The sequence below is a fragment of the Elgaria multicarinata genome, chromosome 16 (assembly GCF_023053635.1).
Source record: "Elgaria multicarinata webbii isolate HBS135686 ecotype San Diego chromosome 16, rElgMul1.1.pri, whole genome shotgun sequence".
Lineage (NCBI taxonomy): Eukaryota > Metazoa > Chordata > Lepidosauria > Squamata > Anguidae > Elgaria > Elgaria multicarinata.
The window spans coordinates 5,506,653-5,532,011 of NC_086186.1; the positions used below are offsets into that span (position 1 = coordinate 5,506,653).

The following is a 25,359-nucleotide window of genomic DNA, read 5'->3' on the forward strand; positions in this document are numbered from 1 at the left end:
TTGGAAGGAAGACCCAAGGCTCAACCCCTGGATAATAAAACAGAAATGATCTTAAACAGGGTCAATTAGAGACAAAATAGCTAGAAACACAGGACACAACAAGGAAGATGTAAACTTGAAATGAACACAGAAAAATTGGGATGTTTAGAAGTATGTGGTCCAGGGTGTTTTTCAAAGAGCTCAGGTTGCCTATTTGGTAGAACAAGATAGCTGCTAGCTGTTTCCCTCGGGAGTGTAGCATCATCTCAGGTGCCTGAAACAAAGCTTGCCAGAGGTGTAGAAATATTGACTGGCTGCCCACCAACTCCTGATAAACAACAGTCCAGCCTTGCCAATGGGGAGATAGGAATGGACAGCAAAACCCAATAATTCCATTCCTGGTGAGTGAGAGAAACTGCACACTACGAGCAGTAAGCGGTTGGTTTGAATGCTTTGGGGATCTTAGGGGTATGTGTGCGTGCACTGATGCGTTAAGATTTGAGAAGCAGAGAGACAAGGGGTCACAATTTTTACCCAGCTGTATCAGCAAAAGAAATACCTGTTTGCTTCTCTCACCCATAAAAAGGCAGAGAAGCTAGGCAATGGCTAAGAGGGGGCTACTGTGAAACACTGAGGCCCTGTGTTTTACATAAGCCATTGGCTAGTGCCTATAGAGGTCTGTTTTAAAAAGCTACAACAGCGAACCAAAGGATCATTTATCCAGCAATCAATCTGGCACAATGCCTAGGTCTACATCAGAAAAGCTTTGGGGAGAAACAGGGTGGGAGAAGAGAGTTCTGTTCATGCCATAGTTCAGGGATAAATATATAGGAAAGAATTGGATGAATAAGTTTAATCAGGGTGTCAGCATTTCACATTAAGGGATTATAATGGCTATAAATGCCTAATCACACTAGCATAACGTTTGCAGCAGCTTCAGCATGCTTTTTTAAAAAAACCCAAACCCAATTCACTTACCTTGTAAAACTATTGAAACATGCTTATTGTCCAGCATATATATGAGTTCTGCAGAATGCTTCAGAAAGACTCTAGAGCAAAGAGACAATAAAAACATCAACCACCCTACATTAACTTAAACATATTAAAAACTATTTAATCTTCATTTTGTCTGTCAGTACCTGGGATAAGTTGTCACATTGGCTGGCATTTGGGGAAGGAAATTAGCTTTAATATCCAGTGAAATGCAGTTCTCCTGAATCTGATTTCATGCATTCAAGACATAGGTTTTCTATGAAATGTTTTGATTCGGTTCGCGTGTAACCACCAACCACGGTTAACTAACTCATGGTTGGTCAGGGCCTCCTGCCTGCTTACCACTTCTGCATCCAGTTTAGAAAACGACCCAAGAACATTCATGGGCTGTTCGACGTGATGTGCAAAGGTGGAACTCTGGGGTGTTTAGGGAGAAACAGCCCAGTGTTTTAACCAAACAATTCAGGAATGGGGCATGTGACCAGAATCTTTGAGTACCTCACCTTCATGTTGCACAACCCTAATCTGTATTTTGTTTATGGTACATCTTTGGTGCAAAACAATATGCTAACCCTCTTGGATACTTTTGATTACCACTTCAGAACATACCTCACGTATTCTAGCCAACGTGAATTATCCAACAAGGACAACCATTTTTCCTCCGTTTCTTCAAAAGGTTCTGTGGTAAGAGGAACAGAATTATTTCAGGAACAGAACTAAATAACCATGTCCATAGAGTTACAAAATCAGTACTCTCAATTCTTAAGGACTATGGGGTGATATTTATTACTGGGTTGATCCAGATTTAGCTGGGTGCTCAACATCTGCATATATTTAGAAACATAGACAGCTTCTCTCCCACCCATCTTGCTCCCTCCTATCCACTGCTCCTACCTAAAGCTATTTTATAAGGCAGGCATTAAAAAAACAAACCCTGAGTACTTACTAACACAAAGGTTGCGAGATACAATGCAATTGAAACAATCTTTCGGGACTGCTGCTGGCATAACTTCTCTGCATGTCTCTCTCCCTCCATCAGACAACTAATGCTACGGTGTCCTGCCACTAACTTATCATGAACTCTTAAACAACATCTCTGTTTCATGACCCTCTTAGAGCATCTCATTCCACACCCTTTCACAGATACGTCTGGAGGACATACCATTCACGCATAATTGCTTGAGTCTGAGGAAGGCAGTCTGGATTTCTTGGATATTTGGCAGACTTTTGTCCAAGTCAGATTTGTAGATGTCGCTTCTCTGCGGATGACTTCTAGTGATTGCATTGCAAATCCTGGAATTTTTTAAAAAGAGATGTCATACTGAAGGGAATGTTCGTGGGAATGTCTCAGGAGTACTTTGCCCCCATGGCCTAAAACATTATGAGCAGCAAACATGCCTGCCCTAAGGCCCACTTTCACCGGTCAGCCTGAAGCACAGAGACATACTTTCGTATCAGCCCCACACTCTGCCAGAGCCTTATTCAAGCAAGAACACGCTCTGCTATGAAGGAGCAGATGGCTAAATGCTGCGGGAGGGAGTGGAAGGGAAGAGGCACAGCAGATCCTTGTCAGGCCAGACACAGTAGCAAGCATGCCCTGCACAACATTGTGCCTGGGCGCAGAGAGCCTCTGGGCTGGGTTGGGCGTCGAAACAGAAACTGCTGCTCTGCACAATTCCTGGGGCAAAGCAGTGTCGTATAATGCATTTAGGGGCACGTGCCTTTAAAAAACAAAACAAAGACAGAATGACAGATCACATCCCTCAACTGGCCTCTGAAGTTATCACTATTTTGAGTCGCCTAGCTCAACTAACTCATATTCACCTAATGCGTCAACTGAATTTCACATGGAAAATCTGAACCTGAACCCTAATGAAGAATCCTGAAGTTCACAGGATTTTTAAACAACCACCACCTGAAAGCGGTACTAGTTCTCAGAAAGGGGGGTTGTAAAAGCTACACAAAACATTTGCCAAAGGTCCCAGCATTTGGTGAAAGGGCTTCTGTGCCTCCCCCTGAGCATTTACCTAAACGTCACCAGTCACGTTTATTTATTTATTTATTTATTTATTTATTTATTATTGCATTTATATCCCGCCTTTTTTCCTGCAAGGAACCCAAGGCGGCATATATAATCTTCCTCCTCTCCACTTTATCCTCACAACAACAACCCTGTGAGATGGGTTGGGCTGAGAGTCTATGACTGGCCCAAAGTCACCCAGTGGGTTTCCATGGCCGAGTGGGGACTAGAACCCGGATCTCCCGACTCCCAGTCCGACACTCTAGCCACTACACCACACTGGCTCTCACGTTCTCCTTCACATGTTTCCTAGCTGTTCCTACAACTCTTTCCCACCAAGACATCCCATATTTTGCAAAATCTCTAAAGTCAGGATCAAATTGAATCATGCAAATTGAGCATCTTTATGGAAAACCATTTAGCAGAACTTAATACTGAGCTTCTTGGGTGCTGAATTCGGATTCTGTGAAAAGACTACAAACAGCTGCTAATAAGTGAAGCCTGCTAAAGCTTTTGCTGGCATCTCTATTAAGACCGGATGATGCAAAACAGTCTAAGTTAATGTATACATGAAATGTAATAATCCCCGATGAGGCTCGCCTGGCACCAACGTTGTTATCTTTTCGGCGCCAGGTCAAGACTTTTCCCTTCTCCCAGGCATTTAACAACATTTAACAATGGACCCCAGAACTGTTGTTTTTAAATGGATACCGTTGTTTTTATAAGTTGTTTTTATGTTTTTGATGAATTAAAATTTTGTATACTTTTTAATGTTCACTGTTTTTAACTTTTGTAATCCGCCCAGAGAGCTTCGGCTATGGGGCGGTATATAAGTCTAATAAATAAATAAATAAATAAATCACACCAGCATTCCCCAACCTGGTGCCTTCTCGCTGTGGATGATGGACACTGATGTCCAACACATCTGGAGGGGGCAGCAGGTTGGGCAAGGCTGAATTGCACCATTCTTAGTCTTCATATTTGTCCTCTGCTTGAAGTAAAACAGGACACAACATCGAAGGACAGTTTAAATATGAGATGTATCCTATACAGGACCGCCGACCGCCCATGAGAACACTACAGTCTTTACCGTTGGTCTATTTTGCGCTGCTGCAGTGGATCCTTGACGTTGGCCACCCTCACAAGAGCACTTCCGTTGGAATGATTCCAACACCACATCTAGGAGAGAGGGAGAATCCTTGGTATGAGGAACGCAAGGCACATTTTAACAGGCAAGATACAAGTTACATAAAGGGCTGGGTGCATTCAAAAAGCAAGTAGCGTCCTGGGAACCAGAGACGTCTTGAATATAACAAGTTGGTTATTTTTATGGCTACGGAGAATAGGTTCATAGGCTGTTGGCTGTAGATGTGGATGCTCCAAAAAGCAAACTCAGCTTTCAGCATGGCCTTCACAGGGGCTCACGTATCCTAGAACCGTTTGCTGTGTGTCCCTCCTGCCCCCACGACTCTACTCTTTCAGTCTTTGAAATGGCCTCTACCTCTTTTGCTACCACTCTTCCACCTCTTTTTCCTTTTTCTTTTTTTTAACAAAGCAGTGGCAAGCCTCCTGGCTGCATTTCCTGGATCATGATGCCCATGAGAATGAGGTTCCTTCCCACAAGCGTTTTGATCCAGGAAACATGGCAGGGAGGCTGCAGCAAGCCTCGTCACTGGTTTTATTTTTTTAAGAGGAAGAAACCTGGCCACTTTTTCCAGACTAAAGTAAGCCGCCGCAGCCTCCACCCTCAATTTCTAAAAAATCTGCCTGCTTGCCTTGGAATCAGCTAAACATCCCCCTCTAACCACATGGGGGATGAATAGACCCACAAAAGTTTGTGGATGTAGGGGGTTAGTTAGCCTAGCACTAACTATCAGAGTTGCCCAATGAAACTGCTGGGAAGGAGGTTCGGTACAGACAAAAAATGAAACACTTCACACAATGCATCATTAAACTGTGGAATTCAGTGCCATGAGAATCCCACAAGCTTTAGATGAGGTTAAAGGGGGAGGAATCCACTGAAATCGGCCAGCCATGATGGCTAAATGAAAACCCCATGTTCAGCTGCAGTGTACTTTGAATGAGTTGATAGAAAGCATAAGCAGGAAAAGGCTGCTGCCTTCATGCCCTCATGGGCACTGATGGGAACAGGAGACTGGGCCCTTGGCTTTATCCAGCAGGGCTTTTCTTATACCTTCCTCCCTGTTATATCCTAAAGGAAGGGTTGGGACCAACTTGCAGCACAGAAACAAGCAGTCCCCTTGCACTGTTGTATGACTGAGTATAAACAAATAGCCTGCTAAACTGTATGTCAGTGGCTTGGGTGAGAAGTGTTGGTGCAAGCTACAGACTTGCCCTCTTATAGGAGACAGTGCATTCCAGTAGCGATACAAGAGAAGATGGCAGGGCCTTCTCTGTAGCAGCACCCACCATTTGGAAAAACCCTCCTTCATGTAGTTCGGGAGGCAGAAAATGTGGTATCATTCAAACGCCTCCTGAAGTTACACTTGTTCACCTGGGCCTTCCCAGGGCCTTAAATAAATCATCTACGCCACTTCATTTTACTGCTCTTTTCCTGTGGTTGAAGTGTTTTAATGCTGTTTTTTAATATTGCATTTCAATGTTGTGAATGGCTGAGAGATTCTATTATATTCAGCAGTATATAAATGTTACAAATAAATATTTGTATTTATTAGATTGTAAGCCTATGCGGCAGGGTCTTGCTATTTACTGTGTAATCTGTACAGCACCATGTACATTGATGGTGCTATATAAATAAATAAATAAATAAATAAATAATAATAATAATAATAATAATAATAATAATAAATAAATAAATAAGAGCAATAAGCGACCACATCAGATTCACACTTACTGGCATTCGTCTCCCAGTGAAGAAGTAGGAGTAGTGCTTTAGATCTTGATCTGCCAAGGATGATGGCACTACGAAGTATTCTGGAAGACTTGGGGACAAGACAGAACACATACGTGACAGCTCCGTGTGAGATGAAGTGTACTGCTACATTTATACCCCCCTTTTCCTCCTCCCATATGTACCTGCCCGGACCGTAAGATCATCCACAGGGGCCCTTCTCCGTGAGCCCCTGCCAAAGGAAGTGAGGCAGGTGGCTACTAGGAGGAGGGCCTTCTCCGCTGTGGCACCCCAGCTGTGGAATGAGCTCCCCAGAGAGGTCCGCCTGGCGCCTACACTGTAGTCTTTTCGTCGCCAGCTGAAGACCTTTTTATTCTCTCAGTATTTTAACACTTAATTTTAACTTAAATTTAAATTTTACTGTTCTAACTCTGTATTTTAATCTTATAACAATTTTGCTGCGTGGTTTTATCCTGGTTGTGCTTTTGATACTGTATTTTGTATTTGTGTTTTTAACCTGTTGGTAGTTTTATTGTGGTTTTGGTTTTTATGAACTGCCCAGAGAGCTTTGGCTGTTGGGTTGTATAAAAATGTAATAAATAAATACAAGGAACCCAAGGCAGTTTACACGGTCTTCCCCTTCCTATGTTATTCTCACAACCACACTGTGAGGTACGTTAATCAGCAACCGGCCAAGTGGGGACTAGAACTTTGATCTAGAGCACAGAGTCCAACACTCTATCCATTACACCACACTGCCTCTCAAGTGTCTTTTTTTAAAATACTGTCTTTGCATTTCTGAAGTCAAATAAAGCATTTCAAGTCAAATACATGAATCAAAGCTTCAGCGTTTTCCTTCCTTCTAGGTTGAAAGATCAAATGCAGAAATATTTAAACACAAATTACCCTGAACTTTTCTTTTAGAGATATAAAGTGCAGCGCTAACATTCTTTTTTGTTTAATAGAACTTTTAAGAGGTGTCAGCTGCCATCTGAATCAGCTTTCTTCTCATAAAAGCATCAAAGTTTTGCCAGCCAACCTCTTTGAAGTGAGTGGCTCAGAGAAATCGGATATCTCTGTACATTTCAAGTTCCAACTCTGTTTCCCGCCCCCCAGGTGGTTTCTTGGTTAAAAGAGCAAGCTTACCAGGTAGAGATCATGTAGCCTTCATTGACTGAACACACGCGCCATTCTGATGCCCCTGTTCTCTTGATCTCTCTATCCCAGTCTGAATATGTTTCAAACAGGGGGGTCTGCTGGCCACTCCCTCCGCCACCTCCTCCAGGGTCTATTCCGTTCACTTGTTTTGCTAAAAGGAAGCGAATACAGACAATCCCAGTCGTATCTTGCAAATACACAGAAGAACAGTATTTTACAAGAAGCATGGAGAACTATCAATCTTTAACGCTGCTTCACATAAACTGCTCAGTAATCTTTCAAATGCAATTTAGTGGGGGCTGAAACGTCTCCGAAAGTGTAAATGCAAGGCAAGTGAGTTATTTTCCGTTTTGTATCCAGCCTCGTTTTAACTAACATGAACTTGCACAGGATGGTAGAATGAGCTGTAAGTGCTGCTTTGACACTACCATACACCAATTTAATTGTCATATGTATCTGCTACTACGATACACTACACAATGTTTAAGAATGCCTGTGTTAACGCAAGGGAAGGGGGAAATCCACCCAGGGCTCAGCCCGCATGGCGCGGAGACTGCAATCACGAGGCTCTCAGAATGGCAAACACCAATGAGAAGGGAACCGTTGCATTTCTAGCGAGGCTTCTTCATGCATGTAGACGTAAACCGTCAATTGACGCCAGCCATTCATGCAGATGGCTTATTTGTAAACCTGACAGGGAAAGGCAGAATTCAATAGGAAATACACTTAATAGCTCTGATAACCTCTCGTTTGGATTACTGCAATGCGTTATACGTGGGGCTGCCTTTGAAAACGGTCCGGAAGCTTCAGCTGGTACAAAACAGGGCAGCCCGTTTACTAACAGGGACTGGCCGGCGAGATCACATTACGCCAGTCCTTTTACAACTTCATTGGCTGCCAGTCCAGGTCCGGGCCCGATTCAAAGTGCTGGTATTGACATTTAAAGCCCTAAACGGTTTGGGGCCAGGTTATTTGAAGGAACGCCTCCTCCCATATGTACCTACCCGGACCTTAAGATCATCTACAGGGGCCCTTCTCCGTGAGCCCCTGCCAAAGGAAGTGAGGCAGGTGGCTACTAGGAGGAGGGCTTTCTCCGCTGTGGCACCCCGGTTGTGGAATGAGCTCCCCAGAGAGGTCCGCCTGGCGCCTACACTGTACTCCTTTCGTCGCCAGCTGAAGACCTTTTTATTCACTCAGTATTTTAACACTTAATTTTAACTTAAATTTAAATTATACTGTTTTAACTCTGTATTTTAACCTTATATCAATTTTGCTGCGTGGTTTTATCCTGGTTGTGCTTTTTATATTGTATTTTGTATTTGTATTTTTAACTTGTTGGTTGTTTTATGATGATTTTAATTTTTGTGAACCGCCCAGAGAGCTTCGGCTATTGGGCGGTATAAAAATGTAATAAATAAATAAATAAATAAATAAATTAAATATTTCCCAGATGAAATTAAAATGAGATTCAAAATAATTTAGTTATATTTCCTCTCCGCTTCCTAAGCATTTTAATACGTAAGCAGAGGAGCTCAGAAAATGGTCCATGGAGATACCAAGCTAGCTACAATTTGTTTTTAGCTATTTAAATTATTTTAAATTTTGTATGCTCAACAATTAGACTATGTTTTGTTACAGTGTTGTATAGCTTGTGTGAACCATCCAGAGAATGTAGGCTATTGGACAGTATAGCACTGAAATGAATGTTGTTGTTATTATTATTTCAGCAGCATCTTTGTAAGCTTGCATATGATTAGACACCAGCAATGAGAAGCTTCTACATACTAATAAGTCTTTGCACGCTGAATTGGTTTATTGCATTTATATTCCACCTTCCTTCTGTGGAACGCAAGGCAGGATATGCAAGGTCCCCAAATTGTGCCCCATCCAATCACTGATGGGAACCAGACCAGCTTAGCTTCAGCAGCTTTGCTGAGGCATTTGCCTTCAAGCCCTAGCTCTGGGACCCACAAGCCCATGACACCTCCAATCTGCACTCGTAAGAACAGAGCCTACAGAAGACATTTGGTGCCTGAGGAGGAGGAGCCGGGCGGCACCTAGCACACACTGACTAACGTGTCGCAAAATGCAATAGGAAGTTGTCCTGCAAAAGCCCCACTGAAATGAAAGGCTCTTGCGCAGGTCCTATTCATTTCAATAGGGCTTGCACAGGAGGACTTCCCAGTGGGTTGTGTCCCCAAAGTCAGATCTGCCCATCACCCTCTGTGCTGCCTTAACAGCACCCAGACTGTCTGAGATCAGCCACCTCACCTTGCCTCATGATAGACACATGGCGGCATTGAAGCCTCAGCTTATAAAATGCCAAATTAATATAGGAATAAAAGCCCAGGTTCATGTAAATCATTTGCGAATGGCAGCAGGAGACGGGACAGGAATGTTCTCCCCTGTTCTACAGTATCCGTTTCTGATGCAAAGAGTAAGAATAACTGTCTGATCTTCAGGTGGCTTCACTTGTAGAGACCAACAGTAAAACTGAAGGCCCGAAGTTGGGAATGGTTGGAGTGAGGCGATTCCCACACCCAATGGCTTTCTAACATCACACTAGAAAAACCGGGTCCAGAAGGCATCTTTTGCAAGCTTACCTAACTGACAAGGTTCAGTGGGAGACTGACCTTGAGCAGAGAGGGTGTGCTCCAACTCAGCAGGGACAGCCAAGGGCCTGCGTGGCGAAAGCCTTGGACTGCCTAGCAAGCCTCTAGGAAAAGGAGGCGTGGTGTGTCCCCAGTGGCACAAACCCTCCTGCAATGCCACCAGAAGAGAAACTGACTGCCAAGAGAAGGGCAGGTGAAGGGGCATGGCCAGGTAGCCACTGAATTGAGACATAGAGGGAATTTATGGGACCAAGGCGGGCCTCATGGGCCTCAAACGCTTTCTGAATCAGGTTTTACCAATCTGAGGAGTATATGAAGAACTTTTAAAATGTACTTATAATAATTAAGTAGAGGCCCATGAATGCAGTGCAAATCATTCTGGCACCGTCCAAAGCAAACTTCTCGTCGTCATCAAAAAGAGCACTCACAGAAGCTGGCAACCCCTGCTCTAACTTAAAATGCCTCTTCATGTGAAAATGTGAGTTATCTCAGTTACCTGGATTATGGTATTTCTTGCCCACATATTCAAATGCAAAGAGGAGCTGTAGATCTGCTGGCTGGGAGTAATGTGCTATTGCAAGGCACACCTGAATGGGGGGGGGGAAGGAAAAATAAGGGATCTGTAAAATGGATCTCTCCCATCACCATTCAGAAGAAATTACCACGCTGCATTTATTTATTATTTATTTATTACATTTATATCCTGCCCTTTTTCTTCCAAGGAACCCCAAGGCGACGTACATAAGCCTCCTCTCCATTTTATCCTCACAACAACCACCCTGTGAGGTGGGTTGGGCTGAGAGTCTGTGGCTGGCCCAAAGTCACCCAGTGGGTTTCCACGGCCGAGTGGGGACTAGAACCCGGATCTCCTGATTCTCGGTCCAACACCTTAGCCACTACACCACACTGGTTCCATGAGTCTCTGTCCAATAATAGGGTATGAGATGTAACAGCTTGAGCGCTAAGTATCACCACCCCATTTGGGCTTCTATTGATAACGTTTGAGGAAAAAGAGGGAAAAAGCACCACAAAAAGACTATGAGAAAAAGAGGCTACTAGCTCTAGTGCTAAGAAAGGTTAAAAGAAATTTCTTTATTTTGATCCGAAATATAAAAATTTAAAAATGTTCAAAACAACTTTCAATCAAACTTGTACAATGCTCAACGTTTTGGATATGGAGATACTTCATCAGGAGCTGAACAACGAAATAAATTACTTTTTGAAGTAATTATAAATTAAAAATATTCTAGATATTTTTTACAAACCCACAGTGGTGTTCATTCTGTCTCCATCTGAAAGAACAGTTTGACTGCTGATGGAGGCAGAATGAACACCACTGTGGTTTTGTGAAAAATATCTAGAAGGTTTTAAATTTATAATTACTTTGAAAAGTAATTTATTTAGTTGTACAGCTCCTGACGAAGGATCTCCAGATCCAAAACGTTGAGCGTTGTACAAGTTTGGTTGAAAGTTGTTTTGAACATTTTTAAAAAATTGTATTTCAGATCAAAATAAAGAAATTTCTGTTGACATTTCTTAGCACCAGAGCTAGTAGCCTCTTTTTCTCATGTTCTTTTGATAATGACCAGGATCCAAAGAGCTCTGGCGTGTCCAATGAACAGCACACACACGTGCCATAAGCTGTACTCCTTTTGACACTCCGTCCTTTACCAAAAGCGGCCTGCCATGAAGCAGAAGGGAGGGGCTGTCTGAGAAAGCACAAGCCCAAACCCACCTTGGGTGCGGAGAACTACTTGCGTGGTTATTTGGATTCCGTGGGTTTTAGCCAAGAGAGTTTCTCAAGTCAGATCTCCAACTTCACTAAACTGGAGGCCTATGCAAAAGAGGTGAGACTTTGCATTGAGCAGGGGGTTGGACTCGATGGCCTTGTAGGCCCCTTCCAACTCTGCTATTCTATGATTCCATGAGGCATGAGAGAAGCAAGCAGCTGAGGCTGTGTTTTACAAAGGCCTTGCCACTAGTCTGTAGGGCAGAATTCTTGGAAGATACCCAAATTGCATCCTGGACTAAATACCCCAAAGGCACACTTTTATTCTGCAGCATTTCAAAGCATCTTGGCAACATCAAATCCTAAATGTGGTGCATGTTCTGTGCGCATTGGCTGAGAAACAACCCTCAGAAATCAACATTCTGTTGAAAACAATGGCCATGTGGAATTTGTGACAAAAGAAACCAGTATTAACCTCATGCGGATTTTGTAATTTCTCTTTTGGGCAACAAGGCTACTTTGCTTTTTGTTTAATGTGGACCTGGAAAGTCTGATGTACTTCACTTTTAAAGCCCGATTTATTTGCTTATTTACGCCTAAAAAAGCAACTCCACATAGTAGTTCCATTGTCAAGGATTTTTAATGAAGCCGTTTCTTAATGCCAGATTGCAAATGCCTTGAACTACGTGGAATGCCATGGAAAAGGATAAAGGTCAACATTTTTCTGTCCACCATGAGAAAACATTTCTCTAATTAAGCATTTTCCTCCCCTCAATCATGCTTATAGCGTAATGAGGAAAACTGTTAAGATGCTTGAGTCAAGCCACACACCCCTTGGCTTTCTATTCTTGCTCTCTTGAAACTGGGTCAGGATGGAACAAGGAAGCAAAGGCTATCAATGGCTACTAGCCTTGATGGTTGTCTGCTACTTCCGGTATCCAAGGCAGTAAGCCTGTGTGCACCAGTTGCTGGGGAACATGGGTGGGACAGTGCTGTTGCACCATATCATAGAATAGCAGAGTTGGAAGGGGGCTACAAGACCATCGAGTCCAACTCCCTGCTCAATGCAGGAATCCACTCTAAAGCATCCCTGACAGATGTCCTGCTTGTTGGTCCCTGGCTGACGGCTGGTTGGCCACTGTATGAACAGAGTGCTGGACTAGATGGACCCGTGGTCTGATCCAGCATGGCACTTATGTTCTTAAGTGCAGAACTGGGGTTTGTTTTCACACAGACAAAAAGCCCCCTTCCCCCTAAAAGCAGGTGCCATTTCCTTGTTGTATTGACCATCAAAGCGATGTTTCAGTTCTCCACACCACGTCGTTTTATGGTGCTGCTAAGCCAGACTTCTCCAACCTGGTGATCTGCAGATGTGTTGACCACAACTCCCAGGACAACACCAGGACAGGGAAGACTGTGCTAGGCAGTAGGAAGTTATGTGCCATAGTACCTGCCATCCTTTTGCAGGCAGCCTTTTTCGTAGATACAATGAGTAAGTATGTCTTAGATCCAAAGAACGTAACTGTCTCTGCAGAGGCCATCAGTGGGGGAGGAAGCAGCAGCCAGGCACCTCTCCATCGTGCCTGGGTCCAGCTCCAGCTGAGAGCCCCCTCCCTCCTGCTACCAACTGTCACTGCTGAACTTTTGCAACTAAGAATGTAGTGTCTGAATTTGCTTTGCTTTCCCCCCTCCTCCTCCTCCCCCCTCTCAATCCCCTTTCCTTTTGTGTCATGTTTTTTTAGATTTTAAGCCCGTGGGCAGGGACTGTCAAGAAATGTCGCCTTGAGAGCCTTTTTGGCTGAAGGGCGGAATAAAAATGCTTAAAAAAAGAAAGAAAGAAAGAAAGAAAGAAAGAAAGAAAGAAAGAACCTCCAACCTCTGCCTCTAGAGCCTGGCAGCCTCCACCCCCACCCCCCCACGGAAAAGCCACTCCTGGGGATTGGGGGACCCTTTGGAATGGTGTGCAAAGCAGCACAGGTGATGCAATGGATGGATGGGTGTACACACACACACACACACACACACACACACACACACACGCTCCGTGCATGGACCGAAGTGGCTTCTGCCCCCACACAGGGCACTTTGGATCCAAAACCAAAAAAATGTAAGTCATAACTCTCCCCAGTAATGCTCCTTAATGCATTATATTGACAATCAGGGTTCTGTTTGTTTGTTTTTTTAAAGGGGCCACCCTCTATGCCCCTCCACAAAAAAGTGAAGACATGATTTGACCAAATCAAACTGCCACTAACTGCCCTCCTACCCAGCTTTTCTTCTAAGCACAGATGCTGGGATGCGAAGCTTATTCCTGTTTCTCCTTCTCTGAGACAAAGTGAGGGAGGAGGGATGGACCTGTGCCCCAGCTGTGCTTGCATCTGCGGATGGAAGGAGATCAAGAGTACCCTATGTATGAAACCCTATTTATTTAAAGAGCACCCCAACTGGGATTGGCACAGTTTTTCAGACAAAGCGTAGCTGCTGAAGAAATGGCTGCTGCCAAGACCATCGCAGCTTCCGGAGAGTATGCATAACATTTGCACTGAGCTACTAAATAACCTCGCTCTTAAAAACAGAAATCCTGGCATACACACACAGAGGGAAATTAAAACTGCAGAGGATAAACAACAGCTTAAAACTAGTACTGATCCATTTTACATACCCGTCTTATATTACATTAACTCTTACTCCTTTGCTAAAGTTCAAGCATTTCACTTGCACCATCAGGCTGAGAGAATAACTTCCCCAGTTTCTACTTTAAAAATACTTCGTTTACTTCAAGGCTGCTGACTTAAGTTCTTCCATGGCCTCCACTTACACTCAGCTTCCCCTCCTGCCACTTCCTCTCACACCCACCTGACTCTTCCTCCTTTGGAGACTTTTCAGATTGGGTTTGACAGCAAAAACAGATGGCTAACAAACTCAAAGCAACAAGGCAACAAAATAGAGTTCCCCTATTTAGTCACCAGCTCCTTATCAAGCCAAGTCAACGCCTAGGATATGCCTGCGCTCAGATCAGTCAGGTAAAGTTAGAAGTGGGACTCATCCACTGGAATTGCAAGTTTTTCCATTCATTATGTTGTGGACTCATGTTTCCTGTTATGTTAAGTATGACAAGAGATTCCTTTAAAAAGCAAAAATACATAATTCACTACCAAATACATAAACCGGCCTTAACATCCACATGTTCTAACTTACAGTTGAGTAAAAGGGATGCAGAAAGGGAGTTGGGGAAGACTGCAAAAACCCCGCTGCTGCATAGTCTGTTGTTCTGAGAATATACTACTAGATGCACCAGCTTCGACATTAAGGGCACCAGACTAGGAGGCCGCTGTCAGCTCTGCTACACAGAACGCCTTTGTGTATTAACAGAGGAACAGGAACTCTGCCTTGGCAACAACTGCTGGGGATTCTTCCCTGTGGCACAGGGAAAGATGTAGGAAGAATGCAATGGCTGCTCTATTCGCTTGTCTCTTACGTCCCCCACAAGGACTGTGGCATGAATCTTTTGCCACACCAGCAGAAGGGGGAAAAGGCTTAAGGAAGATTGACAATAACTGCGAGAATTCAGAAGAGCACAGTAGTAAATAGCTCCAAAACCCTGTGAAGAGTTCTTTTGCAAAAGAGAAGTGCCAAGGGGCTTCTTCCCCTTCTAGGAGGAAATGAGGGAAGGATTTTACTTCTCAAGGCAGAAAATGCTTGGAGGGAAATACCACACTGAAAGCAGCAGGGCAGAGATTGCAGCAAAGTCAGTAGTAAGTGTAAAAAACACACACAACGTGATCCAATTCAACCAAGAACGGTAATAAAAGAACTAGTCGCCACATCTGTGGTCTCTAATCCTCAACACACACACACACACACACACACACACACACCTGTTAGCAAGAAATGATAAAGCAATAAAGCAATGCAAGCAGTCGATTCCATTAATGCGAAGAAAACACTCAAACGTCTCTTTGTTCTTGCACACAGAGACCATCTCCAATACGTTAAGCATTTCATTTTTAAAAACCACTTATTCTAGTTCCAAGAAAGCACATCCAAGAGAAGATTGCCTCAGCTGCTGTCTCAGTTTCAGGATGTTATTTACAGTTTCCACCTGAAGATAATTATAAAAAAAAGCTTTCGCTTCAACCTACGGCTACATGACAAATTTAAAACCAAGATGGCAAATATATTGGTCTATGCCACACTGAATGGCCTTCTTGTTCTCTCTTTAACCAACCCCGAACATTCATCCGGCAGTTTTTTAAACAAGTGCAGAATGCGAAGCATCTGCCAGAGAAAACTCTTGACTCCAAGTTTCCAGGAGCGACGTGTGAATTTTCACGTCCTAACCTTTGAGTACCACTGGGACTAACCATTTCCAATTCCAGCATCAACGGAATCTCTACTGTCTTATTTTAATACACAATTTGATTCCTGTCTTGTGGGATTTAAAATAAACCATTAAGAGTTTCTGATGTATTTATGCCTAGGTTCAGAAACTGTGAGTCCCTAACTGCAGTCAACGCTCTGAGATTGCCCCTTAGGGTCAAACTAGTTGTGGGAAATCCATGTTTAGATTTTCCTACATTTTTTAAAAAAGCGCTAAGCAAGATGGCCGCCACTTAATTAGATGCTCCATGTACATTTGGTATGCATCTGGTACAATTTGGTTCATATATGGTTAAAACAACTGAGCCCTTAATCATCCTCAGTATTACCTTGTACTAAAAGTTACAATTTCCATTTTACAAGCCACTTGTATAAAGGGGAAGGGGGATTGGGAGATTATGGCCCAGTTCTCACCAAGGCGAAAACCCTGTGTATGGATTGTGCAGGCAAGGAACTGACGGAACACCTCTCCTGACATGAACCTACCCATACACTGCTCTCAACATCTAAGGTCCTCCTATGTGTGCCTACTCCGAGGAAAGCTGGGAGGATGGCAACAAGGGAGAGGGCCTTTTCTGTGGTGGCCCCCAATTATGGAATGATCCGCCCAGAGAGCTCTGTAAACCGCCCAGAGAGCTCTAGCTATGGAGGCGGTATATAAATGTAATAAATAAATCTCCCTGATGAGGCTCACCTGGCGCCAACATTGTTATCTTTTTGGCGCCAGGTCGAGACGTTTCTCTTCTCCCAGGCATTTAACAGCATTTAACAACATATGCTAAGTTTGTTTGTTCTTTAATGGACCCCAAAACTGTTGTTTTTAAATGGATACTGTTGTTTTTATATTCTTGATGGTTTTAAATTTTGTATACTTTTTGATGTTCACTGTTTTTAACTTTTGTAAACCGCCCAGAGAGCTTTGGCTATGGGGCAGTATATAAATTTAATAAATAAATAAATAAGCTGGAGGATGGGATGATGGTCCCCTTTAAAATTCCCTCCACATAAAACTGGCACAAGGGAGAAGGCGTCTAGCTTAGCTTCTCCCCAAAATTGCACGTGGAGGGACACCTGCCAGGAACAAGTGATAAAGCCCAAGCACAAGTTTACCATCACAATGAGAACTAGGCCTAGGTACAATACATTATGTTCTCATTCTCCTTTCAAGTATCTCTCCAGATTTTAGCACTGTCTGTCACCTCAGTTCTGAAATTCAAATGTTGAGGCCCCACCACAGTACCAATATTTATGGTGGTAAATTAAACAGCTGACCCATAGGTGAAACAACAATGAAAGCAACCGGTCTAAGTTCTAAGATATAATGAAATGCTATTTAATTATTAGCTTTTTATTCTAAAGATAGCAAAATCAATTTCCTAAGTATGAACTTTCCCCAACTAGTGAAGTCCTGAAACTGTACGCATTCAAGACAAAAACTAGACCTGCTGGAATACCTTTTTTGCACTTTCTGGTCCTGCTTCATCAAAACGAAATCGGACAATACGAAAGTCTTTGCAGTAAATGATTAATTCCGTTGGATTAAATTTGAGTTTTTGGTTAGGGCCCAGAACTTTCTGTTTCCTCTTTGTGTCATTTACTGCAGGAAAGAGATAAGGAAAAAATGGAGATAAACTTGTACATTTTTAAAAAGAACACAGCATGCAAAACACCATCAGGTTATGAAGGCTGAAGACAATCCTAGTAACATTTACTGAACAACGAAGCAGTTATATGACGAGTTCATTAACACCTTTACTATATTACTGAGCTGTACCCACTTCTTCCTACCAGGGGTTCAGAGCTGCATTTAGCTTCATGACAGGCCTGGGATGTAGATTAGGCTGAGAAATTCTTATTTGTTCTGCTGGAGATGGATCCAGAGAGCTTCACAGCTGAGCAGGGATCTGGGTTTCCTACCGCTGAATGCACTGGCTCTCACTAATCCATCTCTCCGGCTAGTGCACCTCAATCTGCCTGTGTCCCATTGGAACCAGGATTATAAAGGTGCATTTGGAGAGGTGCACTTTGGATAACCTTGCCTTCAGGCAAGGTTTGGATTAGGACAATTCTCTAGCTCTATAATTCTACCTGAAATGATTCAGAGCTACTGGTGGAGAGCCATAATTTGGGTCTACCAGCCCAAGAGTTGACTATGCATACCTGAAGACACACCCCTTGCTATGTGTTCTTGTCGTCCAGGGCTACAAATGCTTCCTATTTCAGATTCATTTAACCAAAATCTCACTACTGCTAGTCCATTGGCAGGAGCTAGCGGCATTTCCAGCCTGGGGCATAGAAGTGGCTTTTGCAAATCTCTTAAGGGTTTGCATTAACAGCATACTTACATGTTGATTCTAGGGATGCTTCCTCAGAAGACAGTCCCAGTGAACTGAATAGTGCTCAGGGTCAGGTAAGAGGGCACACAACTGTAGCCTTATAATGCAATCCTGTTCCCAGTTTACATGGGAGTAAATCCTACTGAATGCACCTGACCAGACTGCAGACCTTTTGAACCAGCAGACATATTTTCACAGGCACAAGACAGATTCCCAAAGACAATCCTGACTCTTCTGTTTTCATCTACTAAAGATAAATGCACCAAAACCACAAACATGTTACCTACCACACCCAAGTGCTTGATACGTACCTGTGACTATCTGTTCAATGCATGTTAGTGCAACATCATGTTCTCCCAAGAGAAGGTTTCTGTATTGGAACTTCTGAAACACAGGAGATAAAGCTCATGTTAGATCCTATGACTCATGCTTTATTTTAGCCTAATAATTTTGTAGCTGAAGTCTGAGCTATGCTTTGCATAGTCAGATATAATTATCTTGAAGGCTAAGGATTAAAGAAGTTATTATCACCACTCTGTATAATATGTAGCTAAACAATTAGTAAAGCAGGGGTGGGGAACCTGTGGGCCATCATGCTGGCTGAGGCTGATGGGAGTTGGAATCAAACTTTAAGATTTACAGTTTTGATTATTAAATCTAATTTATAGAATCAGTGTTTGGCTGTTTTTATAAAGCATTGTTTACATTTAATTCTTTATATTCCATCTAATGTTTTGCAAGGGCATCACTGACAGTACCTCTCCAGCAGCCTCTCCAGCCTGGTGCCCTCCAGATGTCCTGCCCTCCAGATTGCAACTCCCATCAGCCTCAGCCAGCATGGAGGATTGCTGGGAGTTGTAGTCCAAAACATCTGCAGGGCAACAGGTTGGGGAAGGCTGCTCTACGAGACTAGTGGTTTTTTTAAGGCTAAGTAATGATGGGAATTGTAGGGCAAAACATCTGGATGGCCACAAGTGACCTACTCCTGCTTTAAGGGGACGGTTTTTAAGGGCACTCATTTGTAGTAGAGAAACTCACCCACCAAGGTTGAATAGAAGCCAGCAGACAGGATTATCTACAAGCTTTAAGGTGAGACTATCTGTTTCAAATGAGCTTAAAGGGTTCTTGGACTATTGCCTTATGTCTGGCTTTTAGAGTGATCATTACTGGAGTGAACTAAGAAACATCTGAGAAGGCGCTTAAGATGACCATAGCTTTCAGACAGCTGATAGTTCTTTTGGTTGCTGCCTTATAATAAAACTGTTGAATATAGTTTCTGTTTTTAAGAAATATTTTAAAGGCACATTATTTTAGTTTTTGAAATTGTTGCTGGTTGTTGTTTTTAATCCAGCATGTTTATGTTTTCTTCATTGTTCATGTATTAATGTGTTTGGTTGCATGAACCCTTATATGGGGATACGTTTTAAGATTTTTGCAGTATATGAAGGAAGAACTTTGTCATTCCATGGCAGCATCTGATGAAGTTCAACGAAACGGGATATCCTTTTCTAATGAGACCCTGACAAAAAAAATTGTTTATACTTATCTATTTAGGAACTTCGAACCTGGTTCTGCTTTCTGTGTCAATGTGTTATTCCCCTAGTGTTGGAAAGCAAACTATTACATGGCACCTGCTAGCCCAGGCTATAAGAACACCATCCAACGTGATTCAGAGAGGTGTCCCACTTCCACACTTGTGGTTCGGACCCCCTGATAGGAATCAGGGTTCTCCTGGAGTTCATTCATCACATTTTTATGCCATTCTTCCTCAAGTTGACATACATGGGGCTATTTTGTTTTATCACAACAACCCTAAAATGTATATTAACACAAAAGATTAAATTACAACTCGCTCAAGATCACCGTGTAAGCTTCATTATTAGATAGGCATATGAACCTGGATCTGCCTGGAAATCTGACACTCTATCCACTACAATGGGGACAGGCCCTAGCAATTATACCCATCCACAATTTAGCACAACAGGGCTTCAGAAAAGTTGCAAATGAACAGCTGTGAATGCAGCAGCCTGAGAAACCCAGTAAAGCACATGACAGCTGATTACATCCGGTTGGTCTGATGGAACTGTGTTAAAGGGTTGAATCTGGAGTGCACTGACTCTTGTGTAGTTATCCCACACACATAAAAATCAAGTAACCTTCAGCCAAGGCATTATGGTTCAAGATACGGACAGTGGAGTGGGTCAGGAAAATAAAAGATCTCACCCTGTTACATGCAGATGGTCCTAGAATTTCTAGCGTCCTGGCTACAGGAGAGGGATGTCATAGTAGAAGGAAAACAACAACAACTCTAAAAACACGGCCTGTGAGTCATGAGTACATGGATCTCCACAATAGATATATAGTCCTGCGTAGGAATCAGTACTGCTAAAGAGAATTCTATCCCCGTCGTGGCACTCCGTAGGAATAGACACCAACTGACCTGAAGTGGCATGGGATCATCCGTAATGAAGGATATCTTGAAGTTGCTGCAAACCAGCTTGCCCCACAGATCATACTGGCTTGTATCTGTTGCAATGCATTTCCTCACAAAGTTCACTTCATTCACAACAATTTCACCTTAAAAAGGGGGAAAGTTGTTTAGGTCAATGAATGTGTGCTCCTTTAATTTCAGCTGCCCGCCAAGAGAGAAAATATTCATCCATAAACCTGTGATTTTAGAAACTTTATTTGCAAAACAAAAAAACAAAACAAAACATGCATTGGGCAACAGAAGACACTTCTTGAGGAGGCCATGTTTTAGTGAATTTATTGCTCGTGTCATGGGGTGGGTGTGGAGAAGTGAGAAAAGCAAGTACTAAACAGAATCTATTCACCAGGGAGTTCCCATCTGGAAGGATGCAAAGCTATATGGAAGCTAAGTATCTAACGCAAAAACATGTCTAGAGATCTGAAATATTTATTCAGATCTGACATCTAAAAATCTGAATTTCAAGTGATATATCTTCAGTTGCAACAAACAATTCCTTTCTTCTCTATGCTAAGTGCCCTCCAAATATTTTAGACTGTGTCCTTCTCATGCAGCAGAGTTTGTTTATTTAAAACATTTCCACACCACCTTTCAATTCAAAGTTTCCAGGATGGGTTACAATTACTAACACCCACACCCTAAAGAGAGTTTCTTATCCCAAACATTTGCTCTTTCATTCACCCCATCCAGCCTTTCAACTCCTTGTCAATGGCCAGATGCATTACTTGCAGGCACATTTTCGAGCACAGGAAGTTTCTAAAAACTTTTAAGTGAAGAAGTGTGAACCTTAAACATTTAGCAGGTGGCAATTTCAAAGAGCACATGATCAGATTTGTTTAGAAATGCAAAGGTAGAATCATTTTTTAACAATGCACCACAACAGAGGATGCAGATGGAACAGTAGTGGTTCCTGCTAGGCTAATGAATAATGGCTGCTAGGCCTGCTCTCCCTCTCCACCCACACCCACCCCATGAGAAAGTGGGAGGAACAAGTGAGGGTGTCTGGATTCATTATTCTGCAGAGCAGTAGAAAACTGGCCAGTGGGGAGGATGACCATCACCCCCTCATTTCTAAGCTTGGTTTAAGATAGCCTTCGACTCATGTTAGGAATCCTTCGACTCATGTTAGGAATCCACTTTAGGGTGGATTCCTGCATTGAGCAGGGGGTTGGACTTGATGTACTTGTAGACCCCTTCCAACTCTGCTATTCTATGATTCTATGATTCTATGCGTGAAACGTAAAGCGAGGTGAATACAGGCCACCTCTCCTCCTCCTCCTCCTCCTCCTCCGCCCCCCAGTCCAATCCTGCAAGTGAGAACTTGACTTGCAAGAACCACCCAAACAAAACCACAACCTTGCTTAATATTGGTCAAATACACAATTTAGGAGCCTCACTCCAATAGGAAAAAGGTAAGCAGCAGCAAAGCTATTTACAGGTATTTGCACACTATAACGTTTATTCTAAATTTAGCCACGGTGTTGTTCCCTTCTCTTTCCGTTCTGCAGGGACAAGCTGTTCCAAGCGCAGAACGGTAGTCACTTGAGTGTGACTAGAACAGGCGAAGGGCAGATGCAAGAGGCAAGAAAGTAGATTGAACGGAGGCTGCCAAGAGCTAGAAAACAACCCACAGCATTATTACGAAGACACGTATATGCATACATACTATTCCAACCGGAAGATTATATCCAATTTAGAATCTGAAGAACTAATATCACTGTCACAAATACGCTCTCAAATTCGAGTTACAATTCAGATGCTGTTATTACAAAAGCACATGCAAGAGGCAGGGGTTTTGAAGGGAGCTGCTTAAAAGGTGCTCGAGAAAACTTGGCTAGCTGACACCTCGTAACACAGTGGTGGTCTCAACTCATGACACTTTCGCCATTACTCCAAATATATTTCTCATGAATTCTCTTCCAAGATCACTTATAAACCAGACAATCTGCCCTATCACCTGGGTTTTCACCCAAGTCAAGATTTATGTCTGCTGTTTAAAGTTGCTGTGTGTGTGTGTTTTTTAAAAAATAATATTTTCAATATGTACTAGATCTTTTCTCTGTTTCTCTCTCAGATTTGAGGCTGAATTTAAACACCTGTTGAATAAAAAAAAAGCAACTAGTACAGATGGGAGGAATGTGCTGAACCAGGTCTCCAGATGGCTGTAAAAATGACAATGCCAGCGAAAGAGCCTGGCATTTGTCATGCGCTCCTGGGGTTGAAATCAAAGAGCAAACTGCAGATATATAAATCCTATGCTTTCTTAACACTCTGACAGTCACCAGAAATAGTGGGACAAAGCTCTCCATTTACTCAAGAGTGAAGGCATAACATTGAAAGTTACTTCACGTATCGAGCACTGAAACTACTTAAATACTGTACTATTTATTTATACCAACAGAACAAGGCACCTTTTCAAACTTAATTCATCCGTTTTGCAGTGGGCAGTGCAGATGAATGTGAGCAATAACAAGCCTCGGCTGGCTGAAGATTCCTTTTGCCATGTTGCATTTTGGCCTCATGTTTTAGGGTTCTATATTTAACGTTTTGTGGAGTAAGTTGCCAACAAAATTAACGTCTACCTAAATCACTGCAGTGGAATTTGTCTACTTAATATGCGACCAAAAGGGGCAACCGCACTAACACCAGAGAGCAATGCAACAAGAAAAGTGAAACACAGTTTCATAGATGCTTCCAACATGGTTTGAATTTGAAACACCTTCTCGAAACCTTATCTAGGGGTTAGCATATTACCCCAACATTAAAATCACTCCACTGGCTGCCAATTAGTTTCCGGGCAAAGTACAAAGTGTTGGTCATTACCTTTAAAGCCCTAAATGGTTTGGGTCCAGGCTACCTGCGGGATCACCTTCTCCCATACAGTCCGCCCCACACACTCAGGTCCTCTGGGGTGAACTTACTTCAGTCAACTAACATCAGGCTGACATCAGTTTCCCAGAGGACCTTTTCTTCTGTCACCCCCAAATTGTGGAATGGCCTGCCAGAGGAGATTCGTAAAATTAACTCTCTGTGTGATTTTATGGCAGCTTTAAAGACTAGCCTTTTCCGGCAGGCCTAACCAGATCAATGTTAGATCAAGAATTTTTAAGATGCATTGATTCCTGTTCTAATGTTGTTCCTCACCTCGATCCAAAGGGAGAGGGGGGTAAGAAATAAATAAATATATCATCATCATCATCATCATCATCATCATGATGTTCTTCTTTGTTGTGAGTTTTAGGCCTATCTTGCTCATACTGACTCATCTTTCATATTGATAATATCTGTGCTTCTAAACATGTGCTTACATTTACTGTAAAACATCATAATCTTTGACTAAGAAAAGCTGCTCTGCATTTCCCAACCTGGACGATCTTCATGCATTGAAAGCCCAAAGCAAACTGCTACATACGTCCCCACTGCCCCATACTATAATCCACTCCAGCCTTCCCTGACGCCCTCCAGATATTTTGGGCTACAACTCTCATCAGCCACAGTCATCCTAGCCAATGGTCAGGAATTATGGGCATTGTAGTCCAAATACCTGGATGGCAGCAGGTTGGGGAATGCTGAACCATGCCTTCTCCAGCACAAGAAATTTCAAAACAGTTCTATAATGAAAGATAAAGCCATGCTTCCTCTACAATGAATCATTTGATTAAAATTAATATGGACACATCCCAGCCAAAATAACACCTTTAAGTTTCGTCCTTTTTATTGGAAGCGGTACACATGTTCTTAAATCTCTCCAGCTACAGTCAAGGCTTTAGGACTGTTCCCTTCACATTTATATAGTGTTTTTCACAAGGGTGCTTCAAGACATTATTCAGCAATCGGAAACAATCGCCCTGTATAGTAGGCCCATACTATTATCTCCACAATACAGACTTGGTGGTGGAGGAAGAGACTTAGAAATACCAATTTGCTAAGTCCACCTAGAGAGTGGACAGATTTAAGAAGAAACTTCCAGCACAGGCTCATGACCTTATCCCCTGCACTATACAACACCTCTCTCTGGGTGAAATCCTCAAAATCCACCAGCACCTACCACATTTATATAGCAGTAGCAGCAATTTATAGTACAGTTTGGTGGATGCAGATCTTGGTAATTCACACATATCTGCCAACACTAAGAAACCAAATTATTAAATGGAAAATGAATTGAATTCATCAAACCAGATTATGTCCCCTAACATATTTAGTTAAACAAGTCCTCACCAAGAGCTGAATATTAAAACAGAATGGGTTTATTAGCATGCACTGAGCATTTAAATGTAAATTTCCTCTAATCCACTTCTAAATGAGTCTTCTGTTCTGCATCTTCAGTAGCTATTTTGAAGTTCAAAAGGGAAAAACACCATTTGGAGAAGATTCTACTTGTAAGCTCATGAAGTGCTTTCTGCAAATCCTTTTAGGGAATTTTCATGAGCTCTGACAATGTGTTAGTGGCCCCACAAGCGATCTAGAAGTAATTGCATGCTGCTTTGTTAACTGTTGCCACCTGTTCAGATTTTATTCAATATTCTTCCCTGTGAATTAATACTTAAGAAGCAGGAACTGATGGCTAATGACACTGGGAAATGCTCAGTATGAGACACTTTTATAATGAAGTGTAGTGATCAAATTATTGGACAATGCAGGAAGAGGAATATAACATCCAGCATGTAAGCACGGGCATTCTCAGATAATTCAGTGATTTGTACCATTCCAAAGCTTAATTTAATCTGCTCTAGTTTTACCTATCTTCAAAAAAGTTGTATGCAGGTTCTGTTAGAAAGTTACAAGTATGTAA

At 42.5% G+C, this 25,359-nt stretch overlaps 1 protein-coding gene across 1 annotated transcript in view; it reads right to left on the bottom strand.

The window, feature by feature from the left end:
- MTMR10 (myotubularin related protein 10) overlaps positions 1-25,359 on the bottom strand; it is a 47,796-nt gene that overhangs the window by 10,967 nt on the left and 11,470 nt on the right. The window contains exons 3-12 of the mRNA XM_063142150.1: positions 20,520-20,656; positions 18,391-18,463; positions 17,198-17,340; positions 10,131-10,221; positions 7,011-7,173; positions 5,868-5,955; positions 4,083-4,171; positions 2,135-2,265; positions 1,582-1,651; positions 958-1,028 (exon numbers count right to left, since the gene is read on the bottom strand). Coding sequence (XP_062998220.1) covers positions 958-1,028; positions 1,582-1,651; positions 2,135-2,265; positions 4,083-4,171; positions 5,868-5,955; positions 7,011-7,173; positions 10,131-10,221; positions 17,198-17,340; positions 18,391-18,463; positions 20,520-20,656 — 1,056 coding nt within the window. The remainder of the gene's footprint in view (positions 1-957; positions 1,029-1,581; positions 1,652-2,134; positions 2,266-4,082; positions 4,172-5,867; positions 5,956-7,010; positions 7,174-10,130; positions 10,222-17,197; positions 17,341-18,390; positions 18,464-20,519; positions 20,657-25,359) is intronic.